At 50.2% G+C, this 14,228-nt stretch overlaps 1 protein-coding gene across 9 annotated transcripts in view; it reads right to left on the reverse strand.

Moving 5' to 3' along the window:
* The window catches only part of TOM1L2 (target of myb1 like 2 membrane trafficking protein), a 127,130-nt gene that overhangs the window by 13,905 nt on the left and 98,997 nt on the right, over positions 1–14,228 (reverse strand). For 5 of the 9 annotated variants that reach the window (XM_008960884.4, XM_003808783.4, XM_063599188.1 and 2 more), the window contains 5 exons: positions 11,929–12,062; positions 9,421–9,469; positions 8,841–8,964; positions 5,310–5,427; positions 4,052–4,127 (listed from right to left, as the gene is read on the reverse strand). In XM_008960884.4, coding sequence (XP_008959132.1) covers positions 4,052–4,127; positions 5,310–5,427; positions 8,841–8,964; positions 9,421–9,469; positions 11,929–12,062 — 501 coding nt within the window. Of the gene's footprint in view, positions 1–329; positions 417–4,051; positions 4,128–5,309; positions 5,428–8,840; positions 8,965–9,420; positions 9,470–11,928; positions 12,063–14,228 lie in introns of all 9 variants that reach the window. The other 4 variants (XM_008960883.4, XM_008960886.6, XM_008960885.6 and 1 more) reach the window with 1 other exon arrangement.

The following is a 14,228-nucleotide window of genomic DNA, read 5'->3' on the forward strand; positions in this document are numbered from 1 at the left end:
GTAACTTGTGCTCATCCTGGAAAAGTGAATACTGCCCGGAGCTCCGGAGACAGTAAAAGGAAGGAAAGGACCCTCTCCTCATCCCTGCTAATGTCCCAGACTCTTAAGGCCTGGGGACAGGGAGGTATTTTTGGGACTGGGAATCTGTGGCTTACAGAGATTATGCAAAAATAGGAGGGGAAATTTGGCACCCCTGCCAGAAAGAAGGCGTGTGGCCTTGTACTGTCTGATCCACGAAGGCTTGGCAGGTCACAAGAGGAAGACATGAGCTGTTACACAGGTAGGGGCTGGGGTGGACAGCAGGCTTGGCTCGGCTGGTGACTCCTCACCATTCCTTGGGTTATAAGCCAGCTGTCTATGGGCTCCAGGTCAGACTCCCCACCTCTACCTCTCTTCTGGGCCGAGGACAGAAAAGTCTCAGAAAGAAAAGTCACAGCAAGACCCATGAGAAAGAAGTCAATAGCACATATTGTGGAAACAGAAAAGTCACTCTTCAGACGTGATCCTTTGCCACGTAAGGAAATGTGATGCCCTGCTCCCAACCTCCACCCCGGCACGTCCCCCTTACCTGCCTGGAAAAAAGAAGAAAAGTTTAGTAACCAAGAATCCCAACAGGATAACACATACTCATGCCAACTACTCCCGTGCCCTTGGAAAATCTCCAGGAGATCACAGAAGGTTGACCAGAGCCACTTCTCTCAATTACGGCTATCAGGGTTGGGAGGGGGTCAACTTTTCAAAGAACCAGCTTTTACAAAAGCAGTTCTACTTTTTTCTTTTTCCTGCATTTTTTCTTTTTTTTTTTCTTCTCTTTTCTAGTGGCATGTGTATTCTTTTTCTAAACTCTTGAATACTAAATTTAGGTGTATTATTGCCTTTTAAAATATTTATTTGAGATGAGGTCTCACTATGTTGCCCGGACTGGTCTCAAAACCTCTTGGGCGCAAGTGATCCTTCCGCCTCAGCCTCCTGAGTAGCTAGAATGACTTTTTCTTTTTCTCTTTTTGAGATGGAGTCTTGCTCTGTCACCCAGCCTGGAGTGCAGTGGTGCGATCTCGGCTCACTGCAACCTCCGCCTCCTGGATTCAAGCAATTCTCTGTCTCAGCCTCCCAAGTGGCTGGGATTACAGGTACCTGCCACCACACCTGGCTAATTTTTGTTTCTGTTTTTTTGAGATGGAGTCTAGCTCTGTCGCCAGGCTGGAATGCAGTGGCACGATCTTGGCTCACTGCAACCTCTACCTCCTGGGTTCAAGCAATTCGCCTGCCTCAGCCTCCCAAGTAGCTGGGATTACAAGCATGCGCTGCCACGCCCAGCTAATTTTTGTATTTTTAGTAGAGATGGGGTTTCACCATGTTGGCCAGGACGGTCTCAATCTCCTGACCTCGTGATCCACCCACCTCGGCCTCTCAAAGTGCTGGGATTACAGGCGTGAGCCATTGTGCCTGGCCCTAATTTTTGCATTTTTATTAGAGACAGGGTTTCACCATCTTGGCCAGGCTGGTCTTGAACTCCCACCTCGGCCTCCCAAAGTGCTGGGATTACAGGCTTGAGCCACTGCGCCCAAACCTGGGATGACCTTTTCTTGACTGACTTGGTTGGATTTGATTTGTAGAGGTGCGGCTACACAATTTTCTCCCATTCATTTATTTTATTTTATTTATTTTTGAGACGGAGTTTCACTCTTCTTGCCCAGGCCCAAGTGCAATGGCATGATTTCGGCTCATTGCAACCTCCGCCTTTGGGTTCAAGCGATTCTCCTGCCCCAGCCTCCTGAGTAGCTGGGATTACAGGCATGTGCCACCATGCCCAGCTAATTTTGTATTTTTAGTAGAGATGGGGTTTCTCCATGTTGGTCAGGCTGGTCTCGAACTTCCGACCTCATGTGATCCGCCCGCCTCGGCCTCCCAAAATGCTGAGATTACAGGCATGAGCCACTGTGCCCAGCCTTCCCCTTTTTCATTGTGTTCTTAATTTCTCCCTTGGCCTCGTTTTCATTTCCAGGTCAGCATGGCTTGGGATGGGACAAGGTAACCTGAAATGCTGCAGGTGGGCAAGAATATGTGTAGACACACACAGACACACACAGCCCACATGCTCTGCTGCCCTGTATCGCTAAGGCTGTGGCCATGGCATTGCCCCATGGAGCAGCAAACATGAAAAGCAATCTGATGGCCGGGCATGGTGGCTCACATCTGTAATCCCGGCACTTTGGGAGGCCAAGACGGGCGGAGTGCCTGAGGTCAGGAGTTCGAGACCGACCTGGCCAATATAGTGAAACCCTGTCTCTAGTAAAAACACAAAAATTAGCTGGCTGTGGTGGTGGGCACCTGTAATACCAGCTACTCAGGAGGCTGAGGCAGGAGAATCGCTTGAACCTGGGAGATGAAAGCTGCAGTGAGCCAAGATCGTGCCACTGCACCCCAACCTGGGCGCCAGAGCGAGACTCCATTTCAAAAAAAGCAATCTGCCTACTGCTGGGTGGAAAACCTGCTGGAGTCATCAGGACCTTTAAAAACAGGGAGCTAGTCCAAGCCACACACACAAAGGGTGAAGGGCGGGAAGTCACTCACATCTCCTGGGCTCAGACCCAGGCCTGGGCACTGATAATGGCAGGGGTGCAGCAGGACACACCCTGGCATGGACAAGGCAGGTCCTGGAGCCAGAGTGAGGGACAAATGAGGTCAGCCTCGTAGGGGCACAACAGGGCTGCTCCCAGTGCAGGCCAGGGTTGGCCACGAGGAGGGGATGTCCTCACCAGGCAGTATCCTGGTAGGCCCCTGGCTGGGCTCTCTAATGCCCACGCTGGGGCAGGTGGGAGGACATTCTAAGTAATGGGAGAATCAGAGCCATGAGCACTGCATTGATTTTGGGTGTCCCAGTCTCAGGGGTTCAGGTGGCACTGCCCACTCCTGTGGAAAGGCACGGCACTGAGGACCCAAGGCAGCCAGCTGGCTCTTCTGCGCCCTCTGGTGACCAGTGCAGAGGGATGCATGCCCTCAGATCCACCAGGTGAAGACCAGCATGGATGAGGGAGTGAGTCACTTCCCCCAAGAAGGAGCATCCCGTGGAAACCAGCACTGCTGCCTGCCTGGGCCCATTGGACAGGGGCTTCAGAAGGCTAAAAATTGGGACCCAGTAAGCAAACAGCCCTTTGCAAACCTTCCTGTCCAGTGGACAGATGATCACTGCCCTCTCTAGCCCAGCTGGGGGACCCAGACAGGAGTTCCAGCTGTTGTCGGCAGCTATTCCAAGGACCCTCCTCCTCCCTGCCCCTGCAAACAGACGTGCATTCATACACATTTCTTAGTTAGGCAAAAAGAAAAATCTCATGAGAAGCATTAAGACACACATCCTTTCCCCTTCAGTAATCCGAAATTGTACAGAAAGCATGGCTATGTTTGGGGAGGCCCAAACACATACCATTCCCTCCACTTCACTGTGCCGCACCCCCTCACCGCCACAGGACACCCTCCCAGCCACCACCCAACTGCGCCAGCTCTGTAAACAAACCCTGGCTCTCGAGTGCCTTCTAATGGGGTTGGTACTGCTCTGCTAGGCCAGTGACAAATGGCCATCAGAGATGTGGCTCGGGTCAGCATTGTCCTTCCTGGTGCAGGCCATGGTTTTATCAGAGCACTGACCACCCTGTGGCACTGTAACAGGTGACCATAGGAGACTTGTGCCTGGAGAACTTGGGGCCACTGTGGTAGGAACAGCAGGGGTTCTGGAGATGGACACTAATCCTAGGATTGGAACCCCGGCTTGCTGTCTGCTTTCTGGGTGTCTCAGCCTGTCTCCCACCTGCCTGGGACTGTTTTCTCTTGGGTGGATTGGGAAGCTCATGTGTGGCCTCATCTCACGGGGTGAGGTGAAGACTCAATGAGGCACTACCTGGGTTCCACGGGGTGTCCCTCGTGGGTCTCTCCCCCAGGGTGTCCCTGCCCCCTGTGCAAGCCAGTTTCTGCTGAATTACCCAGCCAGCTTTGCCAAACCACCTGACTTTCCCTCCAGAAGACTCCAGGCAGAAAAACAGGGTTAAAGACCTACCCCTTCTGAGCTCTGTTTTCGATTGTCTAGTGCAGAAGCAAGTCCTCCGACAGCCTGAGGATCCTCATAGGTTACCCTGGAGATGAAGAAGCAGCACAAGCAGAGTTCATTTTCCTCCAATGGTCATGGAGGGATGGGGTAGTGGCCTGTAATCACTTCTATCCTATGGTCCTTCCTCAGATGTCCTTGGAAAAACATTTCCTGAAACCTTGACATTGAGCAGAGGCTAAGGGCTCATGTTGTCTGTCTCCCTGCAGTGGACGCTAGGAGGCCTGGGTCCTAGCTCAGGCTGAGCCACTAATCTCTGCGATCTCAGATTTTGTGCACCTCAACATCCCTCTCTTGAGTAACAATACTGAGCATCTCTGAAGCTGAATGTCCAAAGTGCCCTAATACTCCTCAGAGGGAAGACTAGATAAACACAAAGTAACATTAATTCTTATTTTATTAGCAGCAGCCTCAGTGGCATTTGACAGGGAAGGTGGTCTCTGGGACCCGGGCCTGTCACTGATTATGGGAGGTCTTCCTCCACTCTCCGACTCCTTTAGCTGTATCTGTTTTACAATCAACTTTTGCTGGTGAAGGGTACATGGGACCTTGGGTTTCTGCTTACCCTACTGAGCCCCAAGCAGGACTCAGGGTGCTGAGTGCACCAAGATGCTGGGTCCCTGGGAAAGGTGGGAAAAAGTGTGTTTCACCCGCCTTTAGGCTGAACAGAAAGCTCAAAACATGTACAGTGCCTCCCTGAGATGTAGGGGATTCTCTCTTTTGGAATCAACTCCCTGAATTCCAGATGGCTCATCCTAGCCAGAGCTGCTATCAGAGGAGCCTCTGCTCTGACCACTTATTTTAGTCAGGAAAATCTCGCTGTAAGGAATGGGTTCACCCTGCATGGCTGCACCCTCCTGCTTCCAAGCTTCTCCTGTGGATGAGGGGCCAGGCAGGGTGGTGTCTGCAGCAGCAGCAGCAGCATGGGGAGAAAAGAGAAAATCTGTCTCTTACAACTGACAGGAGAAATCACACTCCAGTCAACCCCAAGGGCAGGAGAGTGTGTGTGTGTTTGGGGGGGTGGGGGAGAAGGTGGGCAGTTGGTATTTATTCAGTATCTGCATCTAATGCCAAGTCCTTACAGCCATGCTTTAAAGTTCCTGGCAGTCCTGGACATGGTAAATAAATGCCTTTTTGTGCTGGCCTGTGATCAGGAATGGGTCAATCCCCCCAATATCTTTGGAGAGCCACTAAAAGGGGCCCCACATACGTCTTGCGCTGCTCAGCCAAGGAGTTTCCTCTCGTCTGGGCAAACATGTCAAAGCCGTCACGGGGATTACATTGCTGGAGTGAACTGAGGGTGCCACTGACGCTCTCTGTCCCCAAGTCTGTGGCAACAAAACAAATGGGTGGCAGATGAGAACAAAATGTAGACTGTAGATCTGATGAAGGGCCCCCAAGCTAGGACGCCAGCCAGGCGGGTTTAGGTTCCATGGGGAGGGTGGGGCGGGACTTTCCTTGGTACTCCCAGTGCACCACATGCCGGAGGAGCCAGGGCGGGCCAGATGGGGGACGGAACAGCCACTGCCCCTCAAACTGCTCAAGGAGGCGAAAGAGTCATAACAAAAAAGAGATTGCTGGGGTGACAAGGCAGGGACTGGCGCCAGTGCACCTGCAGATTTTCCATAATGCCCTTCTCGCTTGGGCTCCTCATTAACTCAATCACAATGTCCAAGGACCTGGAACATCTATTTATTCAGCAAATATTTCTTAGGTACCCACCATGTTCAGAGCTAGATCTTGAGTAGACCAAATTGAATCTGATATGGTCCTCAGCTTCAAGAAGGTCAGAGTGGGCAAGAGACAAGCCACAGCAGTGCTTGGCTTGAGACATCAGGAAAGACTCAAAACCAACACAACAGTGGGTCTGTAAGGATAATGAGGAGGATGCTGTGGGGAGAAGGGGAAAGGCAGATAAAAAGGCACAGGGTTTGGAGGCCAGGGTGTGTGAAGTGAACAACGCTCATAGGAAAAAATTTGTGGAGGAAGTGGCTGGTAATACCTCAAATGCCAGGTAAAGGAGTGGGTGGGAAGACACTAGACTTTTTTTTTTTTTTTTTTTAAAGAGACAGAGTCTTACTCTCTTGGCATGATCATGGCTCACTGTAGCCTTGACCTCCCGGGCTCAAGCGATCCTCCTACCTTGGCCTCCCAAGTAGCTAGGACTACAGGTATATGCCACCATGCCCAGCTGTTTTAAAATTATTTTGTAGAGACAAGGTCTCGTTATGTTGCCCAGGCTGGTCTCAAACACCTGGCCTCAAGTGATCTTCCCACCTCGGCCTCCCAAAGTGATGGAATTGCAAGTGTGAGCCACCACCCCTGGTGGACACTACACTTTTTTTGTTGTTGTTGTTTTGTTTGAGACAGGGTCTCACTCTGGATGCCCAAGCTGGAGTGCAGTGGCATGATCTCAGCTCACTGCAGCCTCGACCTCCTGGGCTCAGGAGATTCTCCTACTGCAGCCTCCTGAGTACCTGGGACTACAGGTGTGTGCCACCACTCCCAGCTAATTTTTTTGTATTTTTAGTAGAGATGAGGTTTTGCTATGTTGCCCAGGCTGGTCTTGAACTCCTGGACTCAAGCAATCCGCCTGCCTTGGCTTCCCAGAGTGCTGGGATTACAGGCGTGAGCCACTATGCCTGGCCTACTATACCTTTTTTAAGAAGAGAGGTAGCAGAATCCAATTTGATTTTTTTTTTTTTGAGACAGAGTCTCGCTCTGTCACCCAGGCTGGAGTGTAGTAGAGCGATCTCGGCTCACTGCAAGCTCCGCCTCCCGGGTTCACGCCATTCTCCTGCCTCAGTCTCCTAAGTAGCTGGGACTACAGCCGCCCACCACCACGCCTGGCTAATTTTTTGTATTTTTAGTAGAGACAGGGTTTCACCGTGCTAGCCAGGATGGTCTCGATCTCCTGACCTTGTGATCCGCCCGCCTCGGCCTCCCAAAGTGCTGGGATTACAGGCGTTAGCCACCGCACCCGGCTTTTTTTTTTTTTCTTTTTTGAGATGGCATCTTGCTCTGTTGCTCAGGCTGCAGTGCAGTGGCACAATCTCGGCTCACTGCAACCTCCGCCTCCCGGGTTCAAGTGATCCTCCTGCCTCAACCCCCCTAGTAGTTGGGATTACAGGCACACACCACCATGCCCAGCTGATTTTTGTATTTTTAGTAGAGATGGGGTTTTGCCATGTTGGTTAGGCTGGTCTTGAACTCCTGACTTCAGGTGATCCACCTGCCGCAGCCTCCCAAAGTCTTGGGATTACAGGTGTTACACTTTGAATTTTAAGTATTAAATCTGGCAGTCATATATGCTGGACTGACTGAAGGCAGAGACATCTGTTCTGATACAGAAATAGTGGCTACAAATATACGAAATATTGAGAAGCTACAATTACAGCAACTGATAGCCACTAGAAGTTTAACTCAAGTCAAATGAAAGGAAAGTAGACGAGAAATATTTTTTAAAAAGGAAAACAGAAAAGCAAGACAGAGGAAAGAATTTTGAGGGCCATGCTTATTATTTCAATGTTATAATTTCATTTGTTATAAATTGGTATCATCCAGTATAACTAATGTGCTAGAGTCATATATACACTTTGAATGTACAAACTAAATGAACTGTGGAAAGTGGTGAGTTTCTTTTAAGTTCCAGACAATGGACTGCTTTAGGCTGATGGTAAAGTTCAAGGAGAGCAAATATTTCAGTGCTGCTACCTCCTGTTTCCAAGCCCTCTGTAGATATTGACAATCAATCAATCACAGACTTTTCTAAGCCCTGATGTGGCTTCAGCATCCTCCTCAAACCTGTGTTCCAAGAAGCCAAAGAGCTGAAACATATCTGCCCTCCTTGACCTAGTTAATATTTTTTTTTTTTTTTGAGATGGAGTCGTCCCCCAGGCTGGAGTGCAATGGCGCGATCTCGGCTCACTGCAACCTCTGCTTCCCGGGTTCAAGCAATTCTCCTGCTTCAGCCTCCTGAGTAGCTGGGACTACAGGTGCCCGCCACCAAGTCTGGCTAATTTTTTTGTATTTTTAGTACAGACGGGGTTTCACATTTTGGCCAGGCTGGTCTCAAACTCCTGACCTCAAGTGATCCACCCACCTCAGCCTCCCAAAATGCTGGGATTACGCGCCCGGCCTTGACCTAGTTAATATTGAAAAGGAAATTACTTCAATCATAGGGAATGTTCCATATAAAACATGGCAGGTGACCTTTCTTTTTTTTTTTTTTTTGAGACAGTGTCTTGCTCTGTCGCCCAGGCTGGAGTGCAATGACGCGATATCGGCTCACTGCAACCTCCACTTCCCAGGCTCAAGTGATTCTCCTGCCGCAGCCTCCCGAGTAGTTGGGATTGCAGGTGCCCACCATGCGCAGCTAATTTTTGTATTTTTAGTACAGACTGGGTTTCGCCATGTTGGTCAGGCTGGTCTCAAACTCCTGACCTCAGGTGATCCACCCACCTCGGCCTCCCATAGTGCTGGGATTACGGGCATGAGCCACTGCGCACGGCCGTGACCTTTCTTTAATTCCTTGGAATTTCCCCCATCCCTGCTTTCCAACATAGATTTTAAACTTCAAATTTAGGGGGAAAAAAGGTATGAATTGAAGGTAAGGTGGTACAACTGGCTAGGACTCAGGAATACACTTTCACATGTATTTCCCAAAAGAAAGAGAGGTGGCCTGCAAGGGAGGCCAGTGGTAGGAAGTAGGTAGGCCCTTTTGTCCCTGTGAGACACTCACCTAAGCCTGCAAGCTGGGAGGAGAGGGAAGATGGGGGCGCTGTGTTCCCCACCATTGGGCTCACCACGGCTGGAGACCCTGGCCCCAGGTCTATTAAGTTGTCTTCGGTTACTTCATTCAGTACCTGTCAGAACATGAGATTGGCCATAAGCCCCAGAACCCTGGAGTCAGGCTCTGAGGTAGAAGCTGGCAAGGCAACTATGCAGGGTTCCAAGAAGAAAAGTATCAGCGCTGCTCTAGTACAGAAGCAAGGCCACTTCCCCCACCTGCCTTCCAGGTCCATGGTGGGCCTGGATGTCAGTGAGCCCTGCTCACTGCCTCCTCCCCGTCCCCACTAGAAGGAGGGGTTGCTGAGTCAACAGTGACTGTCCTGGGAGATGCAAACTTAGGGCTTGCTTGCCACCTTCCCATCAGGGGTGCCTGCTAGCTCTGCCCTAGTATCCCATCAACCAGAGCTTGCCTCTTCAATTTCCCAAATATTTCAAAACCAGTTAGAAAAACTGGAGGTCTCTCCAGCCTCCAAAACGTGGAGGGGTAGGTCTGGCCTCAGGAAATGACAGGATTCTGAAGGAATACTTACTCCATTACTGGCATTTTGAACCGATCGGCCAGACCTGTATCGTTCGAACCTAACAGGGGAAGGGAAAGCAGAAGTAAGGAGAGAGGATGCCTGTGATATGGCCCTGTGGGGTGCTCGCTAGTCCTATGAAGAATCCCTGGGACCAAGACCAGCCAGTCCCACCTGGGGGCTAGGGAGTGAAACCATATATCAACTCTGCCACAGCTTCCTCTGTGTGGGGCTTCCCCTGAGAGGATCAGCTTCTCACCCAGCACCCAGAGTGGGCATCAGAAAGGGGTGGTGGCTGGCCCATCATGGAGGTCATTGTGAGTGTCCCCAGCCTCTCCTCACACACCTGGGCCCAGAGATCTCCTCTTGTCCCTGGAGGGAGGGTGGCTTAACCACCTTACCTTGGAGCTCTCCAATGTTTACACCACCAGGCAGTAGCTGCAGACTCCCTATTTCATAGGGCTGTGTTCAGGAGCAACTAGCTAGTGTTCCTAACATGCTCCCAACTCAGCCTCTGGGGAAAGGGGGTGGGGCACACATAGGGTGGGCACCAGCAGGAGGAAGGCGGACGCATGGCCCTGGCTACGGCCTGGGGAAATGCTCGCCAGTAGCTGCTACAGAGAGGCCTGGGCCAGTCATCGAAGGACTGCTAGGAGGGTGGAGTGAGTGTCCTCTGCACCCAGTCAGGCAGTGCAGGGGGAGTTGGCTTTGAGCAACTGTCGAAGGCCAGGTCATCCTCCTGTCAGGTGGGGAATGGAAGAGTAGTTATGAGGTGTGTGTTGGGGTGGGGCAGAATAGATTATGTTCTGTATCGTATTTAAAAACTCCAAATGCCATGGGCAGTGGTAGCTAAGAGACTTTTTCCAGCTGGAGCCTTAGACACCCAGCTTTAGTGAGTTATGCTGCTCCAGATTTGTCTCCCAACTTGCTGGAGTCAGCAGCTGGTAACAAGAGATCCCCAGGAGGAATGATCTGGGTAAGGCAGTGAGTGTCCACTGTGGTTTTAAAAAAGACTCGTGTGTTTTTTCAACAGTGGTCTACAAGGAGAACAGGAATATTAATACATCTGAAACAATTTTAATCCTGGGGTACCTTTCCCACACTCATCTTCAATGAACAATGAGTATCATCAAAGACACTCTAACCAGGATAGCACTTCCAGCCACCAGCCCCAGGCTTTGCCTCTGAATTATGTGTAATGCTGGGACTGGGAGACTCTTGGGTGAAAATACTCATATTAGTTAGCTCCTGTTACGCTTTCTAGCAGGGCTTAAATAGGTTTAATAGGTTAAACCCAAGCCCATTTACCATGGAGAAACTGGAATCACATGGCAAGACAAAGGGGCCTCAGGCTGGGAGTCAGGTCCCCTTATATCTGCTCCTGTTCTCCAACTGATGCACTGGGGGGTCCTGGGGATGCCCCCACACTTACTGCAGAGGTTTATTCACCTGTCAGGTGGGCACAGAGCCACTGGTGTGTACTTCCGTAGTCAAAAGATGAGACAAGGCCCAAGGCTGTGACAGCCATAACAAAACCACCCTTCAGGTCCCCAAAGGGTAACGCAAATGCAAGCATCTGTCCCACTCACCCTAACTGATGCCAGGTCCTTGTCCTCCTGATGAATCCAGCAGTAGGCTGTGAGTCAGCTGGTGCGGCAGAGGGGACCAGGACCTTAAGTCTGCAGGGGACTCAAGCCACTGTCCTGTCCTCTCAAGCCTCATCTTTAAGGGGAAAAGGTTGGCCTGATCATGGTCCTTTTTGGTCCTTATGCTGAGTCCTTCATGAAAGCCCAGTGTGCTCCCATCAGGTGATGAGATGGGAACTGTGCTTGCCATTATTCCTCCTATTTAAAACTAGGTCTAAATAAGACATTTTGGACTTTGTCCTGAGGGAAGGCTTTGGAAATGAAAAAGAATTTGCAGGTTTGTTACCTCAAACCCAAAAATGATTTGGCTGCAGAAAGAACTGGAATGAATGTGTGCACGCTTCCCTAAGCAGCAGCATTCCGGCACTTACACCCGCCTGCTTCCCCTGACTGCTCTAGATAACATTGACATTTGCAAAGGGAAAAGCTTTTTTTCTTTTTTCTTTTTTTTTAAGATGGGAAAGAGGAAATCCTTTTTCTTACTAGAGATTTTTTTTCCCTTTAATCCTTTTCAAATTCAAAGGATCATCAAAGGAGCAGGTGCAGAAGCTCTGGGGCCCAGAGGCCCCCAAGTGCTACCCCTCCCTGGGGCTGGGGGTGGCGGGGCAGTGGGGAAAGGCAGAGCAGCCTGAGGCTTACAAAGGGCAGAGCCTAATTCTGCACGTCAACTTCCTGCTGCTTCTGCTGCTCAGTTCCCAGGAGGACAAGAAGCATTTTTCCTGTCAGCCGGGAACAAATTAGCATCTCTGATGAGTATTTTCCAACTCTAATCTCTCTCCCTCTCCCTCTCTTTCCTTTGTTTATGAAAGAAGTCCCTCTGTTATGGCAACAATCTTTTCAAGGGAAAAAAAAAAAAAAGAAATCCGGCTCCCACCTCTCGTATCGAAGGAAGACGTTGTTGAGGTCATCGTTCACATGCAGCAGCTCCTCGGTGACCTCCTCGTTGGACACGCGGGAGATGAGCTCCACGATGCGCTGCTGCATGGCCCGACAGGTCCTGTTGAGCTCCTAGGGAACACATGCACCTCTGGGTAGCCTGCTGGGTGTGCTTTTTGTCACATTCTATCTCCTTTGAAAAAATTTGTACTGATTCTTAAAAGTCACAAAAGGAGTACATGCTTGTTCATAAAACCAGACATGTGCCGAATTCAAAGTAGAAGTTCCCTCTTCACTGCCTGCCCCTCCTTCCGCAGAGGAAACAAGTACTTTTTCAGCAGACAAATGTCCAGACATACTGTTGTATGTATACAAGTACATGCTTGTACAAATCATTAAAAAATATTAAAATGTGATTCTTTCCAGATTGCTTTTTCTCAACAAAATATTCCAGACACCGTTCTCCATCACTTGGTACAGACTGCCTCATTCCTTTCTGTGTGTTTCATAATGTATCTCGCCATTCTTCTATTGCTGGACATTTAGATTGTGGTCTCTCTTTTTGTGGCCAACCTAAATAATGCAGCAATGAACACCTGTACACACACATGCATATGCACTTGGGCAAGCACTTCCATAGGACAAGTTCCTTAGCAGGGAAATTTCTAGGTGAAAGGGTATGGTCATTTATAACATTAATTAGTAATAGTAAAAGGCCCTCCGAAAATATGACATCAGTTTACTTACACTTCCAGCAACAGCAGGAGTGTATTTTATGACTGCATTAGGTATATTTTGGTGGCACGTCTGCCACTTTGCCGAGACCTCAGAAGCCCAGGCAGCTCCCTGGCTGGCCAAAAGAGGAAATTCGCACACCCCCAGTTGCCCCTGGAGCCCTCTCTACCCTTAGAAGCAACATCCCCGTGACGACAGAGCCTTAGCACTTTATGGCCTGGCTTCCATGAGCCTTCCCTGTTCCAGAACAGCAGACTTACTGATGCCCTTGTTCAAACTTGCTTACAGAGCTCCGTCAATTCCTGCCAGGCCCCTTGCCATCTCGATGCCAGACTGAGGATGCTACAGAGGAGGGAGCTGGCAACACTGCCAGGCTGGCCCCCAAGCATGTGACCAAAGCTACAAGTCCCAGTGTGCCATACAGGGTTAAAGCAGAGGGAAATGCTGTTCCCACCTACCTGGGCACTGGAGGGTGCCAGTGAGTTAAGGGGATAAGACATGAAGGATAAGTCACTCCTTCTCACAGCTCAGCCTCAAAACGACTTCATTTTGAAACCGTTTCTGGTAGAAGTAACTGATTTATTCACAGGAGACACGGCAATCTCTCTTTAGTTCCTCATATTGTCTCATAATCTTGCTAGCTTGGCTACAGGGTCTTCCTTCCTACCACATCATAAACTCTTGAGGGGGTGTTGCCATTTATCCACTCAAGGATGCCCTCAAGCCCTGCACTGAGCCACACACAGTGAAAAAGCCCAGTAATCACCTGCTGAACACATCACCAAGGTGGTCAATCAGCCAGTGGGGAATCAAAGGCATCCCCCCTGCATGTCCCTGGTATCCTGCAACACAGCACTCACACAGGGGCTGGGCTTCTTATCTGCCCTCCCGTCTAGACTGAAGCTCCTTGAGGGCAGAGAAGGTGTTTCCCTGGTACCCATGACACATGGGAGGCTCTCCCCAAGTACTTCTGAGAGAATTAATTAATGACTCTAAAGTATTCAGAGGCCGGGGCCAGGTGTGGTGGCTCATGCCTGTAATCCCAAAACTATGGGAGGCCGAGGCGGATGGATCACGAGGTCAGGAGATCGAGACCATCCTGGCTAATACGGTGAAACCCCGTCTCTACTAAAAACACAAAAAATTAGCCGGGCGTTGGTGGCGGGCACCTGTAGTCCCAGCTACTTGGGAGACTGAGGCAGGAGAATGGCGTGAACCCAGGAGGCGGAGCTTGCAGTGAGCCGAGATCACGCCACTGCACTCCAGACTGGGAGAGAGAGCGAGACTCCATCTCAAAAAAAAGTATTCAGAGGCCAAGTGCGGTGCCTCATGCCTGTAATCCCAGCACTTTGGGAGGCCGAGGCAGGCGGATTACTTGAGGTCAGGAGTTTGAGACCAGCTTGGCCAACATGGTAAAACCCCATCTCTACGAAAAAATACAAAAATTAATTGGGCACAGTGGCATGCACCTGTAATCCCAGCTATTCAGGAGGCTGAGGTGGGAGAATTGCTTGAATCCGGGAGGCAGAGGCTACAGTGAGCAGAGATTGCACTACTGCACTC

Source organism: Pan paniscus, chromosome 19, assembly GCF_029289425.2.
Source record: "Pan paniscus chromosome 19, NHGRI_mPanPan1-v2.0_pri, whole genome shotgun sequence".
In the NCBI taxonomy this organism is placed as follows: Eukaryota; Metazoa; Chordata; class Mammalia; order Primates; family Hominidae; genus Pan; species Pan paniscus.